At 38.9% G+C, this 21,332-nt stretch overlaps 1 protein-coding gene across 1 annotated transcript; it reads right to left on the bottom strand.

The window, feature by feature from the left end:
* Positions 1–1,478: 1,478 nt before the first annotated feature.
* LOC116893722 (olfactory receptor 10Q1-like) lies at positions 1,479–2,438 on the bottom strand. The gene has a single exon (XM_032895436.1). The coding sequence runs from the start codon at positions 2,436–2,438 to the stop codon at positions 1,479–1,481; it is 960 nt and encodes a 319-aa protein (XP_032751327.1).
* Positions 2,439–21,332: the final 18,894 nt, after the last annotated feature.

Here is a 21,332-nt window from a genome sequence, read left to right as displayed (position 1 = left end):
GCTTCTAAATATTAGGATGATAAATCACCCAACTGAAGCTTTGCATTGAGTCCCTCCATTGGAGCTTGGGAAACCCCATGGAAAAAGTGGAGGAAGAATTATAGGATTAACAGTGATTAAAGACATGAGGAGAAGAAAACCCAGAGAATCAATTAAGCAAGGGTCACAGGGGCTCAAAGAGACTAAAACAGCATCCCACAACCTGCATGTGTAGCTTAGTGCTTTTGTGGGACTCCTAACCACAGAAGTAGGAGTATATCTGATTCTTTTTCCTGCTCTGGAGACCCTTTACCTCCAATTGAGTTTTGTCACTCAGCCTTGACTTGAGGGTTTGTGCCTAGTCTTATTGTATCTTGTTACTATGTGTTTGATTGATATCCCAGTGAAGCCCATTCTTTTCTGAAAGAAACAGGAAGACAGTAGATCTGGAGAGGTAGGGAGGTGGGAGTGTTGTCAGAAAGGAGTGGAGGGAAGGGAAACTGAGGTTGGGCTATGTTATATTAGAGAAAAAAACAACCAACCAACCAACCAACCAACCAACCAACAAACCAACAAACAACATTACCAGGAAAAGAAACAAAATGGAGGAACAAAACAACAGAAATAATACTGTTTAAATATTTTAATTCATCTTTACATACTTAGCATGAACACTTAAAACTAATTTCTTCTGGTTATTGGAGAGTTGGTTTAGTGATTAATGGCACTTGCTACTCTTGCAGAGAAGATGATTTTGGTCCCCTGAATTCCACATGGCTGCTCAGATCAATCCATAACTCCAGTTTTAGGGTGGGGTACCATATTTGGCTTCTTTGGTCAACAAAACACATACATTCATTGAAGAAGAACACTCATACCCATACTTTACATGAAAAGAGATAAATTTTTCTTCTTTAAGGAAGAATAAAACTAATATGTGAGTTAAGAGCACAGAAAAAATCAGTGAATATAATTATTTTTTGCTACCCTACAAAAGCTGTGATATTGTTGATTCTATGTCAATGGAAATAAATTCATGCCCTTCTCCTAGATGATGGAAAGAAAATGAAAAAATTGTAGAAGGAACAGTATTCATTGAAATGTAAAAATAAGGCAATTGATGAATTCTGTAAATTATGATTTGCATGCCATGTTGTCTAAAATAGTAGAATGTATATCTTTGAGAATAATACATATCTTTATGAGTTTTCCTTAATAAGGACACCTCCACAGCAGACAGTATTTATAAAGCCATCAATATATCACCAATAAAGTATTACTTGTATCTGGTGGAACAATTGCTATAGGAGAATTTAAAAACTTTAAATCTAAATTATATTCACAGCACTTTGGGAAATTATTGCAGATGAACACATGGAGAACATACAGGAAAAAAATCAAAAGCCAAATATGAAAGGAAGATAAGACTTTTAATTATTTGTTATTTAGAGTTGATTTGCTTAACATATAGATAGATACTCAGCTCCAAACCCAAGATATCAACTAGTATCAGAAGCTGGTGTATGGAAGAGAGAGTTCCTCAGAGCATCTTTGATATCTTTATTCCTAAGGGTATAAATAAGAGGGTTGAGTAACGGAGTACCAAAGATGTAAACCAGGGCAATTTGGCGGTCCTCATCCTCTGAGGTGCTGGAGCGGGGCCTCAGGTACACTAGGCTACAGCAACCATATTGTAGCAAAACCACAGTGAGGTGGGAGGAACAGGTGGAGAATGCCCTCTGGCGACCCTTTGCAGAATGCATGCGCAGAATGGTAGAAGCGATGAACATATAAGAGATGCAAATTAGCAGGAATGGTACTGTCAGAACTAGGATGCTAACTACATAGAGGACTGCCTGGTTCACGTGGATGTCAGCACAGGCCAGGCGCATGATAGGAGCCACATCGCAAAGGAAGTGGTTAATTTCCAGGTGGTATCTGCAGAATGGCAATGTGAAGGTAAAGGCAGTAAGGGGCAAAGAGAGAAAAAGTGCCAAGCTCAAAGAACCTATCACCAACTTGACACACAGCTTCTGGGTCATGATAAGGTTGTAGTGTAGTGGATGGCAGATAGCCACATATCTGTCATAAGCCATGACTGTCAAGAGAAAACAATCAGTGCAGCCAAAAACAGAAAAAAAGAACATTTGTGTCCCACAACTAGCCAGTGATATGGGCTTCTGCGCTCCAAAGATGTTAGAAAGCATCAAGGGCACCACATCTGTGATGTAGCAGATTTCCACAAATGACAGACTGCCCAGGAAGAAATACATGGGCATGTGCAGGGAGCTGTACTTGGACACTACCCAGATGATGGTGGTGTTGCCACAGAGGATCATCAAATAGAGAAGGAGGAAGAGGATGAAGAGAATTGCCTGGAATTCAGGAACATTGGTTAAGACACGGAATGTGAACACTGGTGGACCAGATTTATTGAAGAAAGACTTTTCATCCACCATGTCTTCTGAAAAATAAATAAGAAAATGACTGTGGGCTTGTCTTAAGAGTAGGGAGGGTGATTTTGAGCTTTGATTAGGGATTGCCTATTTAGTATTCTGTTTTCAAGTACAATGGTGAAAGTACATTCATAATAAAAAGGTTTCGCATGGTTTTCTCTAGACACCTCCACTAATTGGGCAGTGGCCTATAACTTCTCATTGCAAACTGTACCAAGCAATTTTTCTCTTGCTATATTTTATCAGTTAGATTTTAAACTCCATTGATATGAGCTAATACATTGCTTGTATTCCATTGTATTTAATTAAGTAGTTATAGTTGTAGATATTTTAAAATTAGGTCAATGGATATCCTAGCTAATTTTGGCTAAGCATTGTTATTGAAACAAAACATACAGAGAACTTCTGCAAAATCCAAGTAAGAAGTGAATATTCAACTTTTGAGATGGACAATGAGTACTCCAGTATAAAAATCATCAGCGTGAAGAAATGAAACAATTCCAATAACTTAAAATCATCAAGGAGCCAAAACTATCCAGTGGAAAAAAGATAGCATTTTCAACAAATAGGACTGGTTTAACTGGCAGTCAGCATGTAGAAGAATGCAAATCGATCCATTTTTATCACCCTGTACAACGATCAAGTTCAAGTCAATCAAGGACCTCCACATAAAACCAGATATACTCAAAGGATTAGAAGAAAGGTTGGGGAAGATCCTTGAACACATGAGCACTGGGGAATATTTCTTGAACAGAACAGCAATGGCTTATGCTCTAAGATCAAGAATCAACAATCAGGACCTCATAAAATTGCAAAGCTTCTATAAGGCAAAGGACACTGTCATTAGGGCAAAATGGCATCCAACAGATAAGGAAAAGATCTTTACCAATCCTACATCCAATAGAGGGTTAATATCTAATATATACAAGAACTCAAGAAATTATACTCCAGAGAGTCAAATAACCCTATTAAAATATGGGTTACAGAGCTAAACAAGGAATTCTCAGCTGAGTAATATCGAATGGTTGAGAAGTAGCTAAAGAAATGTTCAACATCCTTAGTCATCAGGGTAAGGCAACTCAAAACAACGCCGAGATTCCACCTCACATCAGTAAGAATGGCTAAGATAAAAAAATTCAGGTAACTACAGGTGGTGGTGAGGCAATGGAGAAAGAAGAACACTCCTCCATTGTTGGTGGGGTTGCAAACTGGTACAACTACTCTGGAAATCAGTCTGGAGGTTCCTCAGAAAATTGGACATTGTACTACCTGAAGACCCAGCTATAACTTGCCTGGTTATATAACCAAAAGATGCTCCAACATACAACAAAGACACATGCTACACTGTGTTCATAACAGCCTTATTTATAATAGCCAGAATCTGAAAAGAACCCAGATGTCCTTCAACAGAGGAATGGATACAGAAAATGTGATACATTTACACAATGGAATAAAACTCATCTACTAATGACAATGACTTCATGAAATTCATAGTCAAATGGATGGAACTAGAAACTATTATCCTGAGTGAGGTAACCCAATCACAATAACTACACATTGTATGTACTCACTGATTAAGTGGATATTAGCCTAAATTCTTGGATTAGCCAAGATGCAATCCACAGACTATATGAAGCTTAAGAATAAGGATAACTAATGTGTGGATCCTTCAGTCCTTCCTAGAAGGGAATAAAAAATCTTCATAGGAGGAGATGCAAAGTCAGAGTTTAAATCAGAGTGAAGGGATGACCCTTCAGAGCCTGCCCCATCTAGGGATTCAGCCTGTATACATACAGCCACCAAACCCAGACAGTATTGCTGATGCCAACAATTGCTTGCTGACAGGAGCCTAATATAGTTGTATCCTGAAAGGCTCTGCCTTAGTATAACAAATCAGAGGCATATGCTCACAGCCAAACATTGAATTGAGAACGGTGTCCCCATTGGAGGAGTTAGAGAATGGATTGAGGAACCTGCAGGCATTTTCAACCCCATAACAACAATAATACCAACTAACCAGAGCTCCCAGGGACTAAACCACCATCCACAGAGTACACATAGACCCATGGCCCAGCTGCATGTGTAGCAGAGGATGGCCTTGTTGAGCACTAATTATAGGAGAAGCCCTTGGTCCTGCCAAGGCTGGACAACCCCAGTGTACGGGAATGTCAAGCCAGGGAGGCGGGAAGGGGTGGGTGGATGGCTGTGGGAACACCCTCAAAGAAGAAGGAAATGAGGGGTGTTTATGGATGGGAAACCAGGAAAGTAGATAACATTCGAAATGTAAGTAAATAAATACATCTAATGAAGAATGTTAGTGTCACATGAAAGTGGTGGGTTGTGTGTAAAAATAAAATCATTCATATTTCCCCAAGTATAACTCTTGATCTTTATCACCAGAGATTAGGTTAACTGTGTTTCAATTCATGTATATAATTATATGCATATAATTTATTGTTTCTATCTAAATGGATTTAAAACAAGTACAAAACAAAGGTTCTGAGTTGCTGAATTACTAATTAGAATGTGGGACTCACAATAAAGGAGTTGTAATGTAAAACAATACGCTTGAAGGTGCTCTGTGAGCTATTAGGGCAAAAGGTAATTAAGTTTTCCCTTCTATGGACCCTTTGAGCTACAACAATACCCAATGGCCTGTAATGCTCTGCTCACTGATGCAAAATAACACTAATGATATAGAAGTAACCCACTACATTACGCTTGGATTTATGATGAACTTCACTGTGGGAAAATCTGGCGTCCTGTACAAGTAACTGACTCCTCCACCCCAACCCTTGTAGATTACATTACCTGACCCAAAATCTCATGACATTCAACTTTTCATTTTCTGTCATTTAGTAATCCATATAAATGCACGGATTACAACTATTACTCCCATTTTCTATATCTTTCTCCATATCTATTCTCAGAGATCCCATTAACCTTTGATATATGCTGATTTCTAAGTGTCCAGTTAACTTCATTGGAAAGGGCTGGTATGAAATACTCAGCTGTTTATATTAGTGTTATGTGTAAAGTCAAGAATGTCCATTTTTTTACTCTCATATGTACCCCCAAATATATTTAAAATCAACTGAACTAAGTTGTAAAATTCGAGGACCTTTAAATTTTCTTCAAAGCCAGACAATGTTTAGTGGCTTCTTCCATAGGTTATACAACAATCACTTAAAACTCACAAAGATTTTGGCTTTTCATTGCCTAATGGCTATTTATATCTGCTTGCCATATTAAATATACAATACTAAAGAACTTTGTTGAGATGGATATTGCTAGTCAACAGATAGTAGAAAGCACAACAATTAAACTACTCATCTCCTTTTGAACTGACATGCTGGTTTAATGATGAGAATGTCATTGGTCTTAATGCAACTCCTTTTTTACTGATTGGTAATACCAATCCAGTAACACTGTATATATATATATATATATATATATATATATATATATATATATATATATATATAAACAAAATGTTCACGAAAATAGGAAAGAATCATGAAACCACAGAATTTTCTAGGTGTATGTCTTATGCATGTTCACTTACCAAAATAAATTGAATGTCTACAGAATATAAGAAACATGTAATCCCACCTTGTTATATCCTGCCTACCACAGGTATCTAGAAATTGAGTTAATTAAAAATGAATATAATTGTTATTAAAATTCATAATGGCAGAATTTACATCCTAGTAGATTAGTTTAGAGCTGAGCCCATGGACATGCATGCCTGAAGTGTATTTTTCTCATTTACCATGTTGAAAAAATAATTAGAAGATTATAACCTTCATGTAAAGAAAACTTCAGTATGGTTCTGATACTTCAGCAAAAACAGACACTAAAGCTCAGGGCACAATTGATAGGACACCAATAAAAAACCAAAAGTTGCTGACATAGAAGAAACTGAGAGAAAATAGTAATGTGATGTCTGTCAAATGCAGGAGGAAATTTTTAAGAACAAAAGGAGAAACTTTATTATCCTTGTCAGGGAATGACGTAATTGCACATTGTTCAAAGGCAGACTTCTGACAACTCCAAAATAGTCACATTAGAAAATTTGCCTGCGCTTTGTAAGGAATCAAGTGATAACACTTTCTGGCAAGACCCCTGAATGGTTTGGCTTTGTCCTATATATTTTCTATGTTTGTGAAATACAAAATTGTCAAAATGGCAAACCAAATATTAACAGTCATGAAGGATAGACAAAATGTGATGGACAATGTAGAACTAAAGAATGGTAGAATAAAATTGAATTTTTCCCAAGGAAGAGTCCCTACATGTAGGAGACCTAAGCCTCAGTGAATGCAAGGAAGACATAGATTGAACATGTTGGGAAACTGGATTTCTAACATTTACTGAGATTAGCATTTTATTGCTGGAGAAGGGTATTAATCATTAAAACAAAAGATGGTTTCTAAGTAAAGATGGACTGATTCATCACATGTTGTCACCTAGAGATAGGGAATGGATATGCAATAAAATGGTTTTTCCTGAGATTTACTGAAGAAATATCAGTATGAAAGTCAAGTGGTATTTGGACTCTGTCATTTTTCCCTCTCTCTATTTTAGCATTGTCAATGTCACTGTCTCTTAAAGGGTTTTTGTTTCTGTGGAGAATTTGAAAAATGTTTGACCATACAATTGAAACTAGATAAATGAAGGCAGGACTTTTCAGGAGCAGTGGTTGAGGTGTCTTCCCTGAGATGCTTGGCTTACAAATCTGAGGAGGAAGTATATTCTTGTGAAGTGGAGGAATGTTGAGAGTTAATTCTGTATTTTCTCCTTTTACTGATTAGAGGAGAATACGTAATGAATGCTTACACTTCCTGACAAAACCAAAATAGACATTTTGTGTACAGAGATCTATAACTGATTCATAGAGTACCTTCACAGGGCTTTTTGGTGTTTAAGTTATATATTGATTTAGAACTGACCACTATGAAAACTTGGGCATCTTTTTCTTTGTTTTGTTCATCTTTAAATTTTTTTATCCTGACCACAATTTCTTCTTTCTCCTTTCCTCACAGTCCACCTTCCCCACCTCTGCCTTTTTTGTTTCCCTTCAGAAAAGGGCAGAATTCCCATGAATATCAATCAAACATGATATATGAAGTTTCAGTAAGACTAAACACCTCCACGACTTAGATGTCCCTCAACCAATGATTGGATAAAAGAAAATGTGTTATATTTACCCAATGAAATTTACTCAGATGTTAAAAAGGTTACACCATGAAATTTCCAGGCTTTGCATATTTTTGATTGAAAATATCATATCTAATTTTCCTGTTGTAGTTCTCAAAGCTAATAGAGGTGTTGTGCAAATGTTTTGAATCTTTAAGGTGATTCTCTAGCTGGTTAAAATCAAGGGACAAATTTAAAAAGCTACAACCCTTACTGATGGTAAAGATCATCTTACTGGGATCTAGACCCTTTAGCATTTAGCACTTACCAGTGCAGAGATAGAAATGAAAGCACTTATCCTGGGCTGCTTAGAACCAGACTCTACATCTGAGTGCCAGAGTTAATGAAGTCATGGATTCACAGTAGCTCACATGGGACATCTGTCTCCTCCCAGCTCCTTAGAGACAATATCCCTGTAGTGCTTTTCTCAAGAAAACAGTTATTTTTACATTGTTGTTTGGGAGGCATGGGGAATAGGCTGGTAATTGTTTTTTCTTTGCCTTTTCTTCTGCACTGTTCCTATGTTGTGACTTTTCCCTTGTGACTTAGTTTGTTATTGCTGTTCAGAGAAAGTGGACTATTGGCAGTGTGTGCCTTATATTCCTGTGAAGTGTAGAAACATTGAGAGTTACTTTTTTATTTTCTTCTTATGTTGATTAGAGAATATTTGGTGAATAGTTAGAATATTGATATGGACTCCTCTATCAATAAATCACAAAGATTCAATCTGTAGAAAAAGACAGATGATGGCCACTGTACTTTTCATGAGTGACAGTCCTGACTATGCTTTTGTTTGGAAGAATGTGGGATTTCGGACTTTGAATTTGGAAAGCAGTCAAATGCTTTAAATGGAACTTAATGGGCCATCCTAGTAGGAATATGGAATACTTTGTTGCTTAGAGTAATCTTAATTGCATAGACCTGGCCCAAGGGGTTTCAGAGGAGAAGAATCTCAGTGGCACAAAGACTGTTTTGTGGTATTTTGGTGAAGAATGTGGCTGCTTTTTTTTTTTTTTTTTTTTTTCTTTTCTTTTCTGAAGAGTCTGCCTGAGGCTAAGGTGAAGAGACTCGGATTAATTATATTAACAAAAGAAGTCCCAGAAACACCCATTATAGATTTTGTTCTCTGGTTAAATCTCATGAAGAACATTTTAAACAAGTATAGCAAGCTGGGAAAGGAAAAATATAAAATATATGATTCAAATATTAAAGAAGTACCAGGACATTAAATGGAACTAAATCCCGTGTTCAAGGAGATAGCAAATTAATGGAATGAGACTTTGGGCCAAGCTCTTACCCAGCTAAATTTAGATTCAGGCATGGTGTTTACACCTTTAATTCCAGGAGAACAAGCTAAGCAGATCTCTGAGTCCAAGGCCAGCCTAAACTAGCACAAGTTCTAGGTGAAGAAAAGTTTAAATCTAGGCATGGTGGTGCACACATTTAATCCCAGTTTACAGGCATGCAGATTTGTGAGTTCAAAGTAAATTTACAAAGCAAGATCCAGTACAGCCAAGCTTAGGCAGTGAAGGAGTTGGAAAACAGTAAGCTGGTAATAAAATAGGGGGTCAAAGAGATGTTCCAGCTCCAGCAAGCAGGAAAACATGTCAGCTCCAGCACTCGCTTTATAGTCCAGAATAGAAGGAACTACTAAGACAACTGGTGCTGGTTAGCTGGAGCTAAGAATTTAGCATTGATTAAGAAGAGACCAGTATCACTGAGGTGAAATATTCTGTGAAGTGTTTTCTGAGAGCATAAAGAAATCGTGTTCCAGAGATAGCCAAAGTTGTACCTTAAGCTGCAGATGTACTTGATAATGTGTAAGAGTCACCCAGTTGGTACTGGTTTTGAAGTCAGGAAGGGGTCATGAAGAACAGCTGAGGCTTGGCTCTGTGAGAGACCATGGAAGGCCATTGGTAAGCAGCCTCAGATGGAGTTGACAACACAGGAATGAATGGGGAATGCAAAGGATTTGAGGCTTGGCACCATGAAGAAAACCTGTGAGAGGCTATTGGTGAAGCCTAGTGGCAGTGGAAGAACCCAGTATACTGGAGATACCTGTACCATGGAATGATCACCAAGAATAGTAGCAGCAGTAAATGGATCAACCTGAGTTTAGAGTGCTACAAAGGGCAGAACTGGAGAAATGAAGTCAGCCCTTTGGAGGAGCCTAGAAGTCAAGAAGCTGTTAACATTGAAGTTGCCTTGGAGACCCCAAAATTTTTGAAATGCCAGAGCCATAGGATATCTCCTGAGGAATGTTGCTAATAGAGAATGGAACCAGCCCAGGAAAAGAAGTTTGTTGCAGTCAACAAAGATGAAAAAGGACTTGGAGATCTGACAACTGCTTTGACATCAGACATGAGAAGCAGAGTTTCAAGTATGTCCAGCTGGTTGCCTGTTTTAATTAAGGGATTACACTTAAGGGATTGGATGGATCTCAGAAGAAACTTTGAACTTTGGACTTTTGTCATTGTTCTGGAAATAGACTATAGGGACTTTGGAATTTTGACTAAATGTACTTTTAAAATTAAGGTATGTCTAATATGGCCCCAAATAGACTTGTGAGTTTAAAGAAGCCTAAGGGCAGCAGGGAATGGAATGTCATGGGTTGAATATGCTTGGCCCAAAGAGTGGCATTTTTGGAGTTATAGCCTTGGAGTAGGTGTTTCACTGTGGGCATGTGCTTTAAGACACTCATCCTAGCTGCCTGGAAGTCAATATTTTGCTAGAAGCCTTCGGATGAAGATGTAGAACTCTCAGCTCCTCTTGCACCATATCTGCCTCTATGCTGCCAAGTTCCCACCTTTATGATAATGGACTAAAACTCAGAACCTCAAAACCAGACCCAAACAATTGTTGTCTTTATAAGAGTTGCTTTGGTCATGGTGTCTGTTCACAGCAGTGTAAATTAAAACAGACACCCTTTTGAATTTCCAGGTTCTGGTGCATTGGAAACCAGGAACTGTATTCTACAACATGACTCTTTTATTGAGTCTCAAAGTAGGTGCATATTTTGTGTAAATTGACACATGGTCTCAATGTCAGCTACTCATGGTTATTCAATACTGTCTTAAGTACCACACATAGCATTGGTCCTTTCTACTGTCTATTCCACAAAATCCAAGTTTTTGACAACTTTGATTGATCTTGGAGATAAACACAATATTCTAACTTTTAGGATTTTATTACTTAAGAATGCATTTTATGGGATATTTTATTTATTTACATTTCAAATGTTAGCCCTGCTCCTGGTTTCCCCACCAAAAGCCCCCTATGCCTTTGTTCAGTTCCTTTTTTGTTGCTACCTGCTTGATTGAAGCTCTGAGCTTGGTTATTTCCCACCATCTACTCCTCTTTTGTGTATTTGCTTCTCATTGTTCACAGCTTTCAGATGTGCTGTCAACCAGCTAGTGTATGCTCTCTCCAGTTTCTTTTTGGAATCACTCATAGCTATGAGTTTTCCTCTTAGCACTGTTTCCATTGTGACCCACAAGTTTTGGTATTTTGTGCCATCATTTTCATTAAATTCTAAAATGTCTTTAAATTCTTTCTTTATTTTTTCCCCTTGACCCTGTTATCATTGAGTACAACATTTTTCAGTTTCTATGTGTATATGAGCTTTCTCTTGTTTTTGTTGTTATTGAAGACCAGCCTTTATTCATGGTGATTTGATAGGATGCATGTGGTTATTTAGATTTTCTTGTATCTATTGAAGCTGTTTTGTGGTATTGTCAGTTTTTTGAGACGGTAACATGAAGTGCTGAGAAACAGGTATATTCTGTTGTTTTATGATGCAATGTTCTGTAGATATCTCTTAAATACATTTGGTTCACAACTTCTCTTAATTTCAAAGTGTGTTTAGTTTCTGTTTCCATGATCAATGCATTGATTTGAGTAGGGTTTTAAAGTCTCCCATTACTATTTTTTTTTTGATGTGCAATGTGGTTTTTGAGCAAAGGTTCTTCAATGAAGGAGTTGGAGAAAGGACTGGAGGACCGAAGGGTTTGCAACCCCATATAAAGAACAACAATATCAATCATCCAGGCTCTCCAGAGCTCCCAGGGTCTAAACCACCAACAAAAAGTACACCTGTAGGGACCCATGGCTCCAACTTCATATGTATCAGAGGATGGACTTGTTGGACATTAATGGAAGGAGAAGCCCTTGGTCCTGTGAAGGTTAGATGCCCAAGTGTAGGTGTATGCCAGGACAGGGAGGTGGGATTTGCTGGGTGTGTGAGGGAGCAGCCTCATTGAAGAAGGGGGATGGAGGATAAGATACAGATTTTCTGGAGGCAAACTGGGAAAGGGGATAACATTTAAACTGTAAACAAATAAAATATCCTATTTAAATGATAAATCTTCATTCCAAGGAAGCCAAGAGAGACATTTCTACCATTGCATGGAAGAGTTTTCTTTAAATCAGACATAGAGAGGTTCCCTGCAGTCCAGACCACACCCAGACCTGAAGGGACCCAGTCAACAGTTCCCTGCACCCAAATCCCATGGGAGGGAAAGCTAAACCTTCAGAGGGGCAGACACGCCTGGGAAGCCAGAAGAGACTACACTCTGCCCACATTTTTGACTCCAGAGGAAAACACCTAATACCACCTTGGACCCCGGTGCACGAGTGCCCTGGGAAAAGGCAGGACAGACCCTCCTGGTTGCTGCCCTCACAGAAAGTTCAAAAGCAGATCCCCAGGAGCAACTTCAGCCACAGGACCACAGGTAAGATCAACTTCTCTTCTCCAAGCGACCTGCCTGTCGGACTCAAGGCACATGCCCACAGGAACAGCTGAAGAACAGTAGACAGGAAAGACTACACACCTGAAAGCAGAAAAGTCTGTTCCCATAACTGGCTGAAAGAAAACAGGAAAATAGGTCTACAGCACTCCTGACACACGGGCCTATAGGAAGGTCTAGCCACTGTCAGAAAAAGCAGAACAAGGTAACACCAGAGACAACCTGATGGCGAGAGGCAAGCGAAGGAACCCAAGAAAACAAAACTACATGACATAATCGGAGACCAATTCTCCCACCAAAGCAAACACTGAATATCCAAACACACCAGAAAAGCAAGATCTAGATTTAAAATCTCATTTGATCATGATGATGGAGGACTTCAAGAAAGACATAAAGAACTCCCTTAGAGAAACGCAGGAAAACATAAATAAACAATTAGAAGCCTGGAGAGAGGAATCACAAAAATCCCTGATAGAATTCCAAGAAAACACAATCAAACATGTGAAGGAATCAAAAATGGAAACAGAAGCAATAAAGAAAGCACAAATGGGGGTTAGGGATTTAGCTCAGTGGTAGAGCACTTGACTAGCAAGCACAAGGCCTTGGGTTTGGTCCCCAGCTCTGAAAAAAAAAAAAAAGAAAGAAAGCACAAATGGAGACAACCTTGAATATAGAAAACCAAAAGAAGAGACAAGGAGCCGTAGATACAAGCATCACCAAAAAAATGCAAGAGATAGAAGAGAGAATCTCAGGAGTAGAAATTTCCATAGAAATCATCAACACAACTGTCAAAGACAATGTAAAATGGAAAAGGCTACTGGTCCAAAACATACAGGAACTCCAGGACTCAATGAGAAGATCAAACCTAAGGATAATAGATATAGAAGAGAGTGAAGACTCCCAGCTCAAAGGACCAGTAAATATCTTCAACAAAATCATAGAAGAAAACTTCCCTAACCTAACGAAAGAGATGCCCATAACCATACAAGAAGCTTACAGAACTCCAAATAGATTGGACCAGAAAAGAAACTCCTCTGGTCACATAATAGTCAAAACACCAAATGAATAAAACAAAGAAAGAATATTAAAAGCAGTAAGGGGGTGGTTGGGGACTTAGCTCAGTGGGAGAGAGCTTGCCTATCAAGCGCAAGGCCCTGGGATCGGTCCCCAGCTCCAAAAAAAAAAAAAAAAAAAGCAGTAAGGGGAAAAGGTCAAGTAACATATAAAGGCAGAGCTATCAGAATCATACCAGATTTCTCACCAGAGACTGTCAAAGCCACAAGATCCCGAACAGATGTCGTACAGACCCTAGGAGAACACAAATGCCAGCCCAGGTTACTGTATCCAGTAAAACTCTCAATTAACATAGATGGAAGAACCAAGATATTCCACGAGAAAATCAAATTTACACAATATCTTTCTACAAATCCAGCCCTACAAAGGATAATAAATGGTAAAGTCCAACACTAGGAGGCAAGATGCACCCTAGAAAAAGCAAGAAACTAATCATCTTGGCAACAAAACAGAGAGAAGAAAAGCACACAAACATAATCTCACATCCAAATACGAATATAACAGGAAGCAACAATCACTATTCCTTAATATCTCTCAACATCAATGGACTCAACTCCCCAATAAAAAGACATAGATTAACAAACTGGATATGCAATGAGGAGCCTGCATTCTACTGCCTACAGGAAACACACCTTAGAGACAAAGACAGACAGTACCTCAGAGTAAAAGGCTGGAAAACAAATTTCCAAGCAAATGGTCTGAAGAAGAAAACTGGAGTAGCCATTCTAATATCGAATAAAATCGATTTTCATCCAAAAGTCATCAAAAACGATAAGGAAGGAGACTTCATATTCATCAAAGGAAAAATCCAATCCAAGATAAACTCTCAATCCTAAATATCTATGCTCCAAATACAAGGGCACCTACATACATAAAGGAAACCGTGCTAAGGCTCAAAGCACACATTGCACCTCACACAATAATAGTAGGAGATTTCAACACTCCACTCTCATCAATAAACAGATCATGGAAACAAATTAAACAGATACATAGACAGACTAAGAAGAATCATAAACAAAATGGACTTAACAGATATTTATAGAACATTCTGCCCTAAAACAAAAGGCTATACCTTCCTCTCACCAGCTCATGGTACTTTCTTCAAAATTGACCACATAATTGGTCATAAAACAGGCCTCAATAAATACAGAAAGATAGAAATAATCCCATGTGTCCTATCAGACCACCACAGGCTAAAGCTGGTCTTCAACAACAATAAGGGAAGAACGCCCACATATACATGGAAGTTGAACAATGCACTACTCAATGATAACCTGGTCAAGGAAGAAATAAAGAAAGAAATTAAAGGCTTCTTAGAATTTAATGAAAATGAAGGTAAAACATACCCAAATTTAAGGGACACAAGCTGGAGTTATCACAGAAAAAAGAGCCTCCTTTAAGGAAATGCCTCCATGAGATCCAGCTGTAAGACATTTTCTCAATTAGTGATCAAGGATGAGAGGGTCCCTTGTGGGTAGTGCCATCCCTGGGCTGGCTGTCCTGGGTTCTATAAGAAAGCAAGCAATCTAGTAAGCGCCACCCCTCCATGACTTCTGTATCAACTCCTGCCTCCAGGCTCCTAGCCTCTGCGAGTTCTAGTCCTGACTTCCTTCGGTGATGAACAGCAATGTGGAAGTGTAAACTGAATAAACCCTTTCCTCCCCCCCCCAAAAAAAAAAGAAAGAAAAGGAAGACATAACTACAGAATCAGAGGAAATTCAAAAAATCATCAGATCCTACTACAATAGCCTATATTCAACAAAACTTGTAAACCTGCAGGAAATGGACAATTTCCTAGACAGATATCAGGCACCGAAGTTAAATCAGGAACAGATAAACCATTTAAACAACCCCATAACTCCTAAAGAAACAGAAGCAGTCATTAAAGGTCTCCCAACCAAAAAGAGCCCAGGTCCAGAAGGGTTCAGTGCAGAATTCTATCAGACCTTCATAGAAGACCTCATACCAATACTATCCGAACTATTCCACAAAATTGAAACAGATGGAGCGCTACCGATTTCCTTCTATGAAGCCACAATTACTCTTATACCTAAACCACAAAAAGACCCGACAAAGAAAGAGAACTTCAGACCAATTTCCCTTATGAATATCGACGCAAAAATACTCAATCAAATTCTGGGAAACCGAATCCAAGAGCACATTAAAATAATCATCCATCATGATCAAGTAGGCTTCATCCCAGGCATGCAGGGATGGTTTAATATATGGAAAACCATCAACATAACCCACACTATAAAAAAAACCTGAAAGATAAAAACCACATGATCATTTCATTAGATGCTGAGAAAGCATTTGACAAAATTCAACACCCCTTCATGATAAAATTCCTGTAAAGAATAGGAATTCAAGGTCCATGCCTAAACATAGTAAAAGCCATATACAGCAAACTGGTAGCTAACATTAAACTGAATGGAGAGAAACTTGAAGCAATCCCCCTAAAACCAGGGACTAGACAAGGCTGCCCACTCTCTCCCTACTTATTCAATATCATTCGTGAAGTTTTAGGCAGAGAAACCAGACAACAAAAGAATATGAAAGAGATACAGTTTGCAAAAGAAGAAGTAAGAATATCACTATTTGCAGATGATATGACATTGTAATTAAGTGGTCCCAAAAGTTCCACTAGAGAACTACTAAACCTGATAAACACCTTCAGCACAGTGCCTCGGTATAAAATTAACTCAAATAAATCAGTATCCTTCCTCTACACAAAAGAGAAACAAGTTGAGAAAGAAATTAGGGAAATGACACCCTTCATAATAGTCCCAAATAATATAAAATACCTCAGTGTGACTGTATCCAAGCAAGGGAAAAATCTGTATGATAAGAATTCAAGCCTCTGAAGAAAGTAATTGAAGTAGATCTCAGAAGATGGAAAGATCTCCCATGCTCATGGATTGGAAGGATTAATACAGTAAAAATGGCCATTTTACCAAAAGCGAACTACAGATTCAATGCAATCCCCATCAAAATACCAATCCAATTCTTCAGAGAGTTCAATAGAACAATTTGCAAATTCATCTGGAATAACGAAAAACCCAGGATAGCTACAACTATCCTCAAATATATAAGGACTTCCCGGGGAATCACTATCCCTGAACTCCAGCAGTATTACAGAGCAATAGTGATAAAAATTGCATGTCATTGGTACAGAGACAGACAGATAGACGAGGAGAATAGAATTGAAGACCCAGAAATGAACACACACACCTATGGTCACTTGATTTTTGACAACGGAACCAAAACCATCCAATGGAAATAAGATAGCATTTTAAGCAAGTGGTGCTGGTTCAACTGGAGGTCAGCATGTGGAAGAATGCAGATCGATCCATGATTATCACCCAAAGCTTAAGTCCAAGTGGATCAAGGACCTCAACATCAAACCAGATACTCTCAAACTAATAGAAGAAAAATTGGGGAAGAATCTCAAACACATGGGCACTGGAGAACATTTCCTGAACAAAACACCAATGGCTTATGCTCTAAGATCAAGAATCGACAAATGGGATCTCATAAAACTGCAAAGCTTCTGTAAGGCAAAGGACACTGTAGTTAGGAAAAAACAGAAACCAACAGATTGGGAAAAAGTCTTTACAAATCCTGCAACTGATAGAGCGTTTATATCCAAAATATACAAAGAACTCAATAAGTTAGCATGCAGGGAGACAAATAACCCTATTAAACAATGGTGTTCGGAGCTAAACAAAGTATTCACAGTAGAGGCATGCTGAATGGCAAATGACTGAGAAACACCTAAAGAAATTTTCAACATCTTTTTTTAATTTTAAATATATTTTTATTTCTATTTTTCTTTTTTTTTGTTTTTTTCCCAAGTTTTTTTTTATTAATTTTTTTTTATTAACTTGAGTATTTCTTATTGACATTTCGAATGTTATTCCTTTCGGTTTCTGGGCCAACATCTCCTAACCACTCCCCTCCCCTTCTATATGGGTGTTCCCTCCCCCACCTACCCCCCATTATGGCCCTCCCCCAACAATAGTCATAAAGGGAAATGCAAATCACAACAACCCTGAGATTGCACCTCACATCAGTGAGAATGGCTAAGATCAAACACTCAGGTGACAGCAAATGCTGGCCAGGATGTGGAGAAATAGGAACACTCCTCTATTGTTGGTGGGATTGTAGACTTGTACAACCATTCCGGAAATCAGTCTGGAGTTTCCTCAAAAAATTGGACATTGAACTACCTGAGGACCCAGCTATACCTCTTTTGGTCATATGCCCAATAGATGTTTCAACCTATAACAAAGACACATGCTCCACTATGTTCATAGCACCCTTATTTATAATAGCCAGAAGCTTGAAAAAACCCAGAGGCCCTTCAACAGAGGAATGGATACAGAAAATGTGGTACATCTACACAATGGAATATTATTCAGCTATCAAAAACGACTTTATGAAATTCATAGGCAAATGGATGGAACTGGAAAATATCATCCTGAGTGAGGTAACCCAATCACAGAAAAAGAAACATGGTATGCACTCATTGATAAATGGCTATTAGCCCAAATGCTCGAATTACCCTAGATGCACAGAACACATGAAACTCAAGAAGGGTGACCAAATTGTGAATGCTTCACTCCTTTTTTAAAAGGGGAACAGGAATACCCTTGGGAGGGAATAGGGAGGCAAAGTTTAGAAAAGAGGCAGAAGGAACACCCATTCAGAGCCTGCCCCACATGTGGCCCATACAGCCACCAAACTAGATATGATGCATGAAGCAAAGAAGTGCAGGTCAACAGAAACCGGATGTAGATCTCTCCTGAGAGACACAGCCAGAATACAGCAATTACATAGGCGAATGCCATCATTAAATCACTGAACTGAGAATGGGACCCCCGTTGAAGGACTCAGAGAAAGGACTAAAAGAGCTTGAAGGGGTTTGAGATCCCAAATGAACAATGCCAACCAACCAGAGCTTCCAGGGACTAAGCCACCACCCAAAGACTGACCCTGGGCTCCAACCTCATAGGTAGCAATGAATAGCCTAGTAAGAGCACCAGTGGAAGGGGAAGCCCTTGGTCCTGCCAAGACTGAACCCCGTGAACATGATTTTTGGGGGGAGGGTGGTAGTGGGGGGAGGATAGGGAGGGGAACACCCATATAGAGTAGGAGGGGAGGTGTTAGGGGGATGTTGGCCTGGAAACTGGGAAAGGGAATAACAATTGAAATGTAAATAAGAAATACCAAAGTTAATAAAGATGAAAAAAAAAAAGAAGTGTAAACTCATGATGAAGAGTAGAAACAGAATAAATCAGTAAATTTTCTTCAAAAAAATCAGCCATAGAGTTTCAGTTATGCATATTATACCTCTATTTTGACATAATATCATTTTTTTTTACTTTTTTTTTATTAACTTGAGTATTTCTTATTTACATTTCGAGTGTTATTCCCTTTCCCGGTTTCAGGGCAAACATCCCCCTAATCCCTCCCCCTCCCCTTCTTGGTTGTTCCCCTCCCCATCCTCCCCCCATTGCCACCCTCCCCCCAGACAATCACGTTCAATGGGAGTTCAGTCTTAGCAGGACCAAGGATCCCCTTCCACTGGTGCTCTTACTAGGATATTCATTGCTACCTATGTGGTCAGAGTCCAGGGTCAGTCCATGTATAGTCTTTAGGTAGTGGCTTAGTCCCTGGAAGCTCTGGTTGCTTGGCATAGTTGTTCATAAGGGGTCTCAAGCTCCTTCAAGCTCTTCCCGTTCTTTCTCTGATTCCTTCAACGGGGGTCCCGTTCTCAGTTCAGTGGTTTGCTGCTGGCATTCGCCTCTGTATTTGCTGTATTCTGGCTGTGTCTCTCAGGAGCGATCTACATCTGGCTCCTGTCAGCCTGTATTTCTTTGCTTCATCCATCTTGTCTAATTGGATGGCTGTATATGTATGGGCCACATGTGGGGCAGGCTCTGAATGGGTGTTCCTTCTGTGTCTGTTTTAATCTTTGCCTCTCTATTCCCTGCCAAGGGTATTCTTATTCCCCTTTTAAAGAAGGAGTGAAGAATTCACATTTTGATCATCCATCTTGAGTTTCATTTGTCCTAGGCATCTAGGGTAATTCAAGCATTTGGGCTAATAGCCACTTATCAATGAGTGCATACCATGTGTGTTTTTCTGTGATTGGGTTACCTCACTCAGGATGATATTTTCCAGTTCCAACCATTTGCCTATGAATTTCATAAAGTCACTGTTTTTGATAGCTGAGTAATATTCCATTGTGTAGATATACCACATTTTCTGTATCCATTCCTCTGTTGAAGGGCCTCTGGGTTTTTTCAAGCTTCTGGCTATTATAAATAAGGCTGCTATGAACATAGTGGAGCACGTGTCTGTTTTATATGTTGGGGCATCTTTTGGGTATATGCCCAAGAGAGGTATAGCTGGATCCTCAGGCAGTTCAATGTCCAATTTTCTGAGGAACCTCCAGACTGATTTCCAGAATGGTTGTACCAGGTTGCAATCCCAGCATCAATGGAGGAGTGTTCCTCTTTCTCCACATCCTGGTCAGCATTTGCTGTCACCTGAGTTTTGATCTTAGCCATTCCCACTGGTGTGAGGTGAAATCTCAGGGTTGTTTTGATTTGCATTTCTCTTATGACTAAAGATGTTGAACATTTCTTTAGGTGTTTCTCAGCCATTCGGTATTCCTCAGCTGTGAATTCTTTGTTTAGCTCTGAACCCCATTTTTTAATAGGGTTATTTGTCTCCCTGCGGTCTAACTTCTTGAGTTCTTTGTATATTTTGGATATAAGGCCTCTATCTGTTGTAGGATTGGTAAAGAACTTTTCCCAATCTGTTGCTTGCCGTTTTGTTCTAACCACAGTGTCCTTTGCCTTACAGAAGCTTTGCAGTTTTATCAGATCCCATTTGTCAATTCTTGATCTTAGAGCATAAGCCATTGATGTTTTGTTCAGGAAATTTTTTCCAGTGCCCATTTGTTCCAGATGCTTCCCTAGTTTTTCTTCTATTAGTTTGAGTGTATCTGGTTTGATGTGGAGGTCCTTTATTACCCTTCATAACAGACCCAAATAATATAAAGTACCTCGATGTGACTTTAACCAAGCAAGTAAAAGATCTGTACAATAAGAACTTCAAACCTCTGAAGAAAGAAATTGAAGAAGACCTCAGAAGATGGAAATATCTCCCATGCTCATGGATTGGCAGGATTAATATAGTAAAAATGGCTATTCTACGAAAAGCGATCTACAGATTCAATGCAATCCCCATCAAAATACCAATCCAATTCTTCAAAGAGTTAGACAGAACAATTTGCAAATTCGTCTGGAATAACAAAAAACCCAGGATAGCTAAAACTATCCTCAACAATAAAAGGACTTCAGGGGGAATCACTATCCCTGAACTCAAGCAGTATTACAGAGCAATAGTGATAAAAACTGCATGGTATTGGTACAGAGACAGACAGATAGACCAATGGAACAGAATTGAAGACCCAGAAATGAACCCACACACCTATTGGCACTTGATTTTTGACAAAGGAGCCAAAACCGTCAAATGGAAAAAAGATAGCATTTTCAGCAAATGGTGCTGGTTCAACTGGAGGTCAACATGTAGAAGAATGCAGATTGATCCACGCTTATTGCCCTGTACAAAGCTTAAGACATTATATCATCTTAAGCACCCCATGCTTGCCTAATTTTATAATCTCCCCACATCTCTTTACTAGTTGTAGAATTTAAGGGTTCTGGCCATATACCCAGATATTCTGAGCATTCAAACCTGTGCTGGTTGGTTTCTAGTACAGAGATTTGTTGGTTGGTTAGTTTTTATCCTTTTTGTCAATTTGACACAGGATTACCACACTTGGAAATATCCTCACTTGAGGAAT

The sequence above is a fragment of the Rattus rattus genome, chromosome 2, assembly GCF_011064425.1.
Source record: "Rattus rattus isolate New Zealand chromosome 2, Rrattus_CSIRO_v1, whole genome shotgun sequence".
NCBI lineage: Eukaryota > Metazoa > Chordata > Mammalia > Rodentia > Muridae > Rattus > Rattus rattus.
This window is presented reverse-complemented; position numbering and strand designations above follow the sequence as displayed.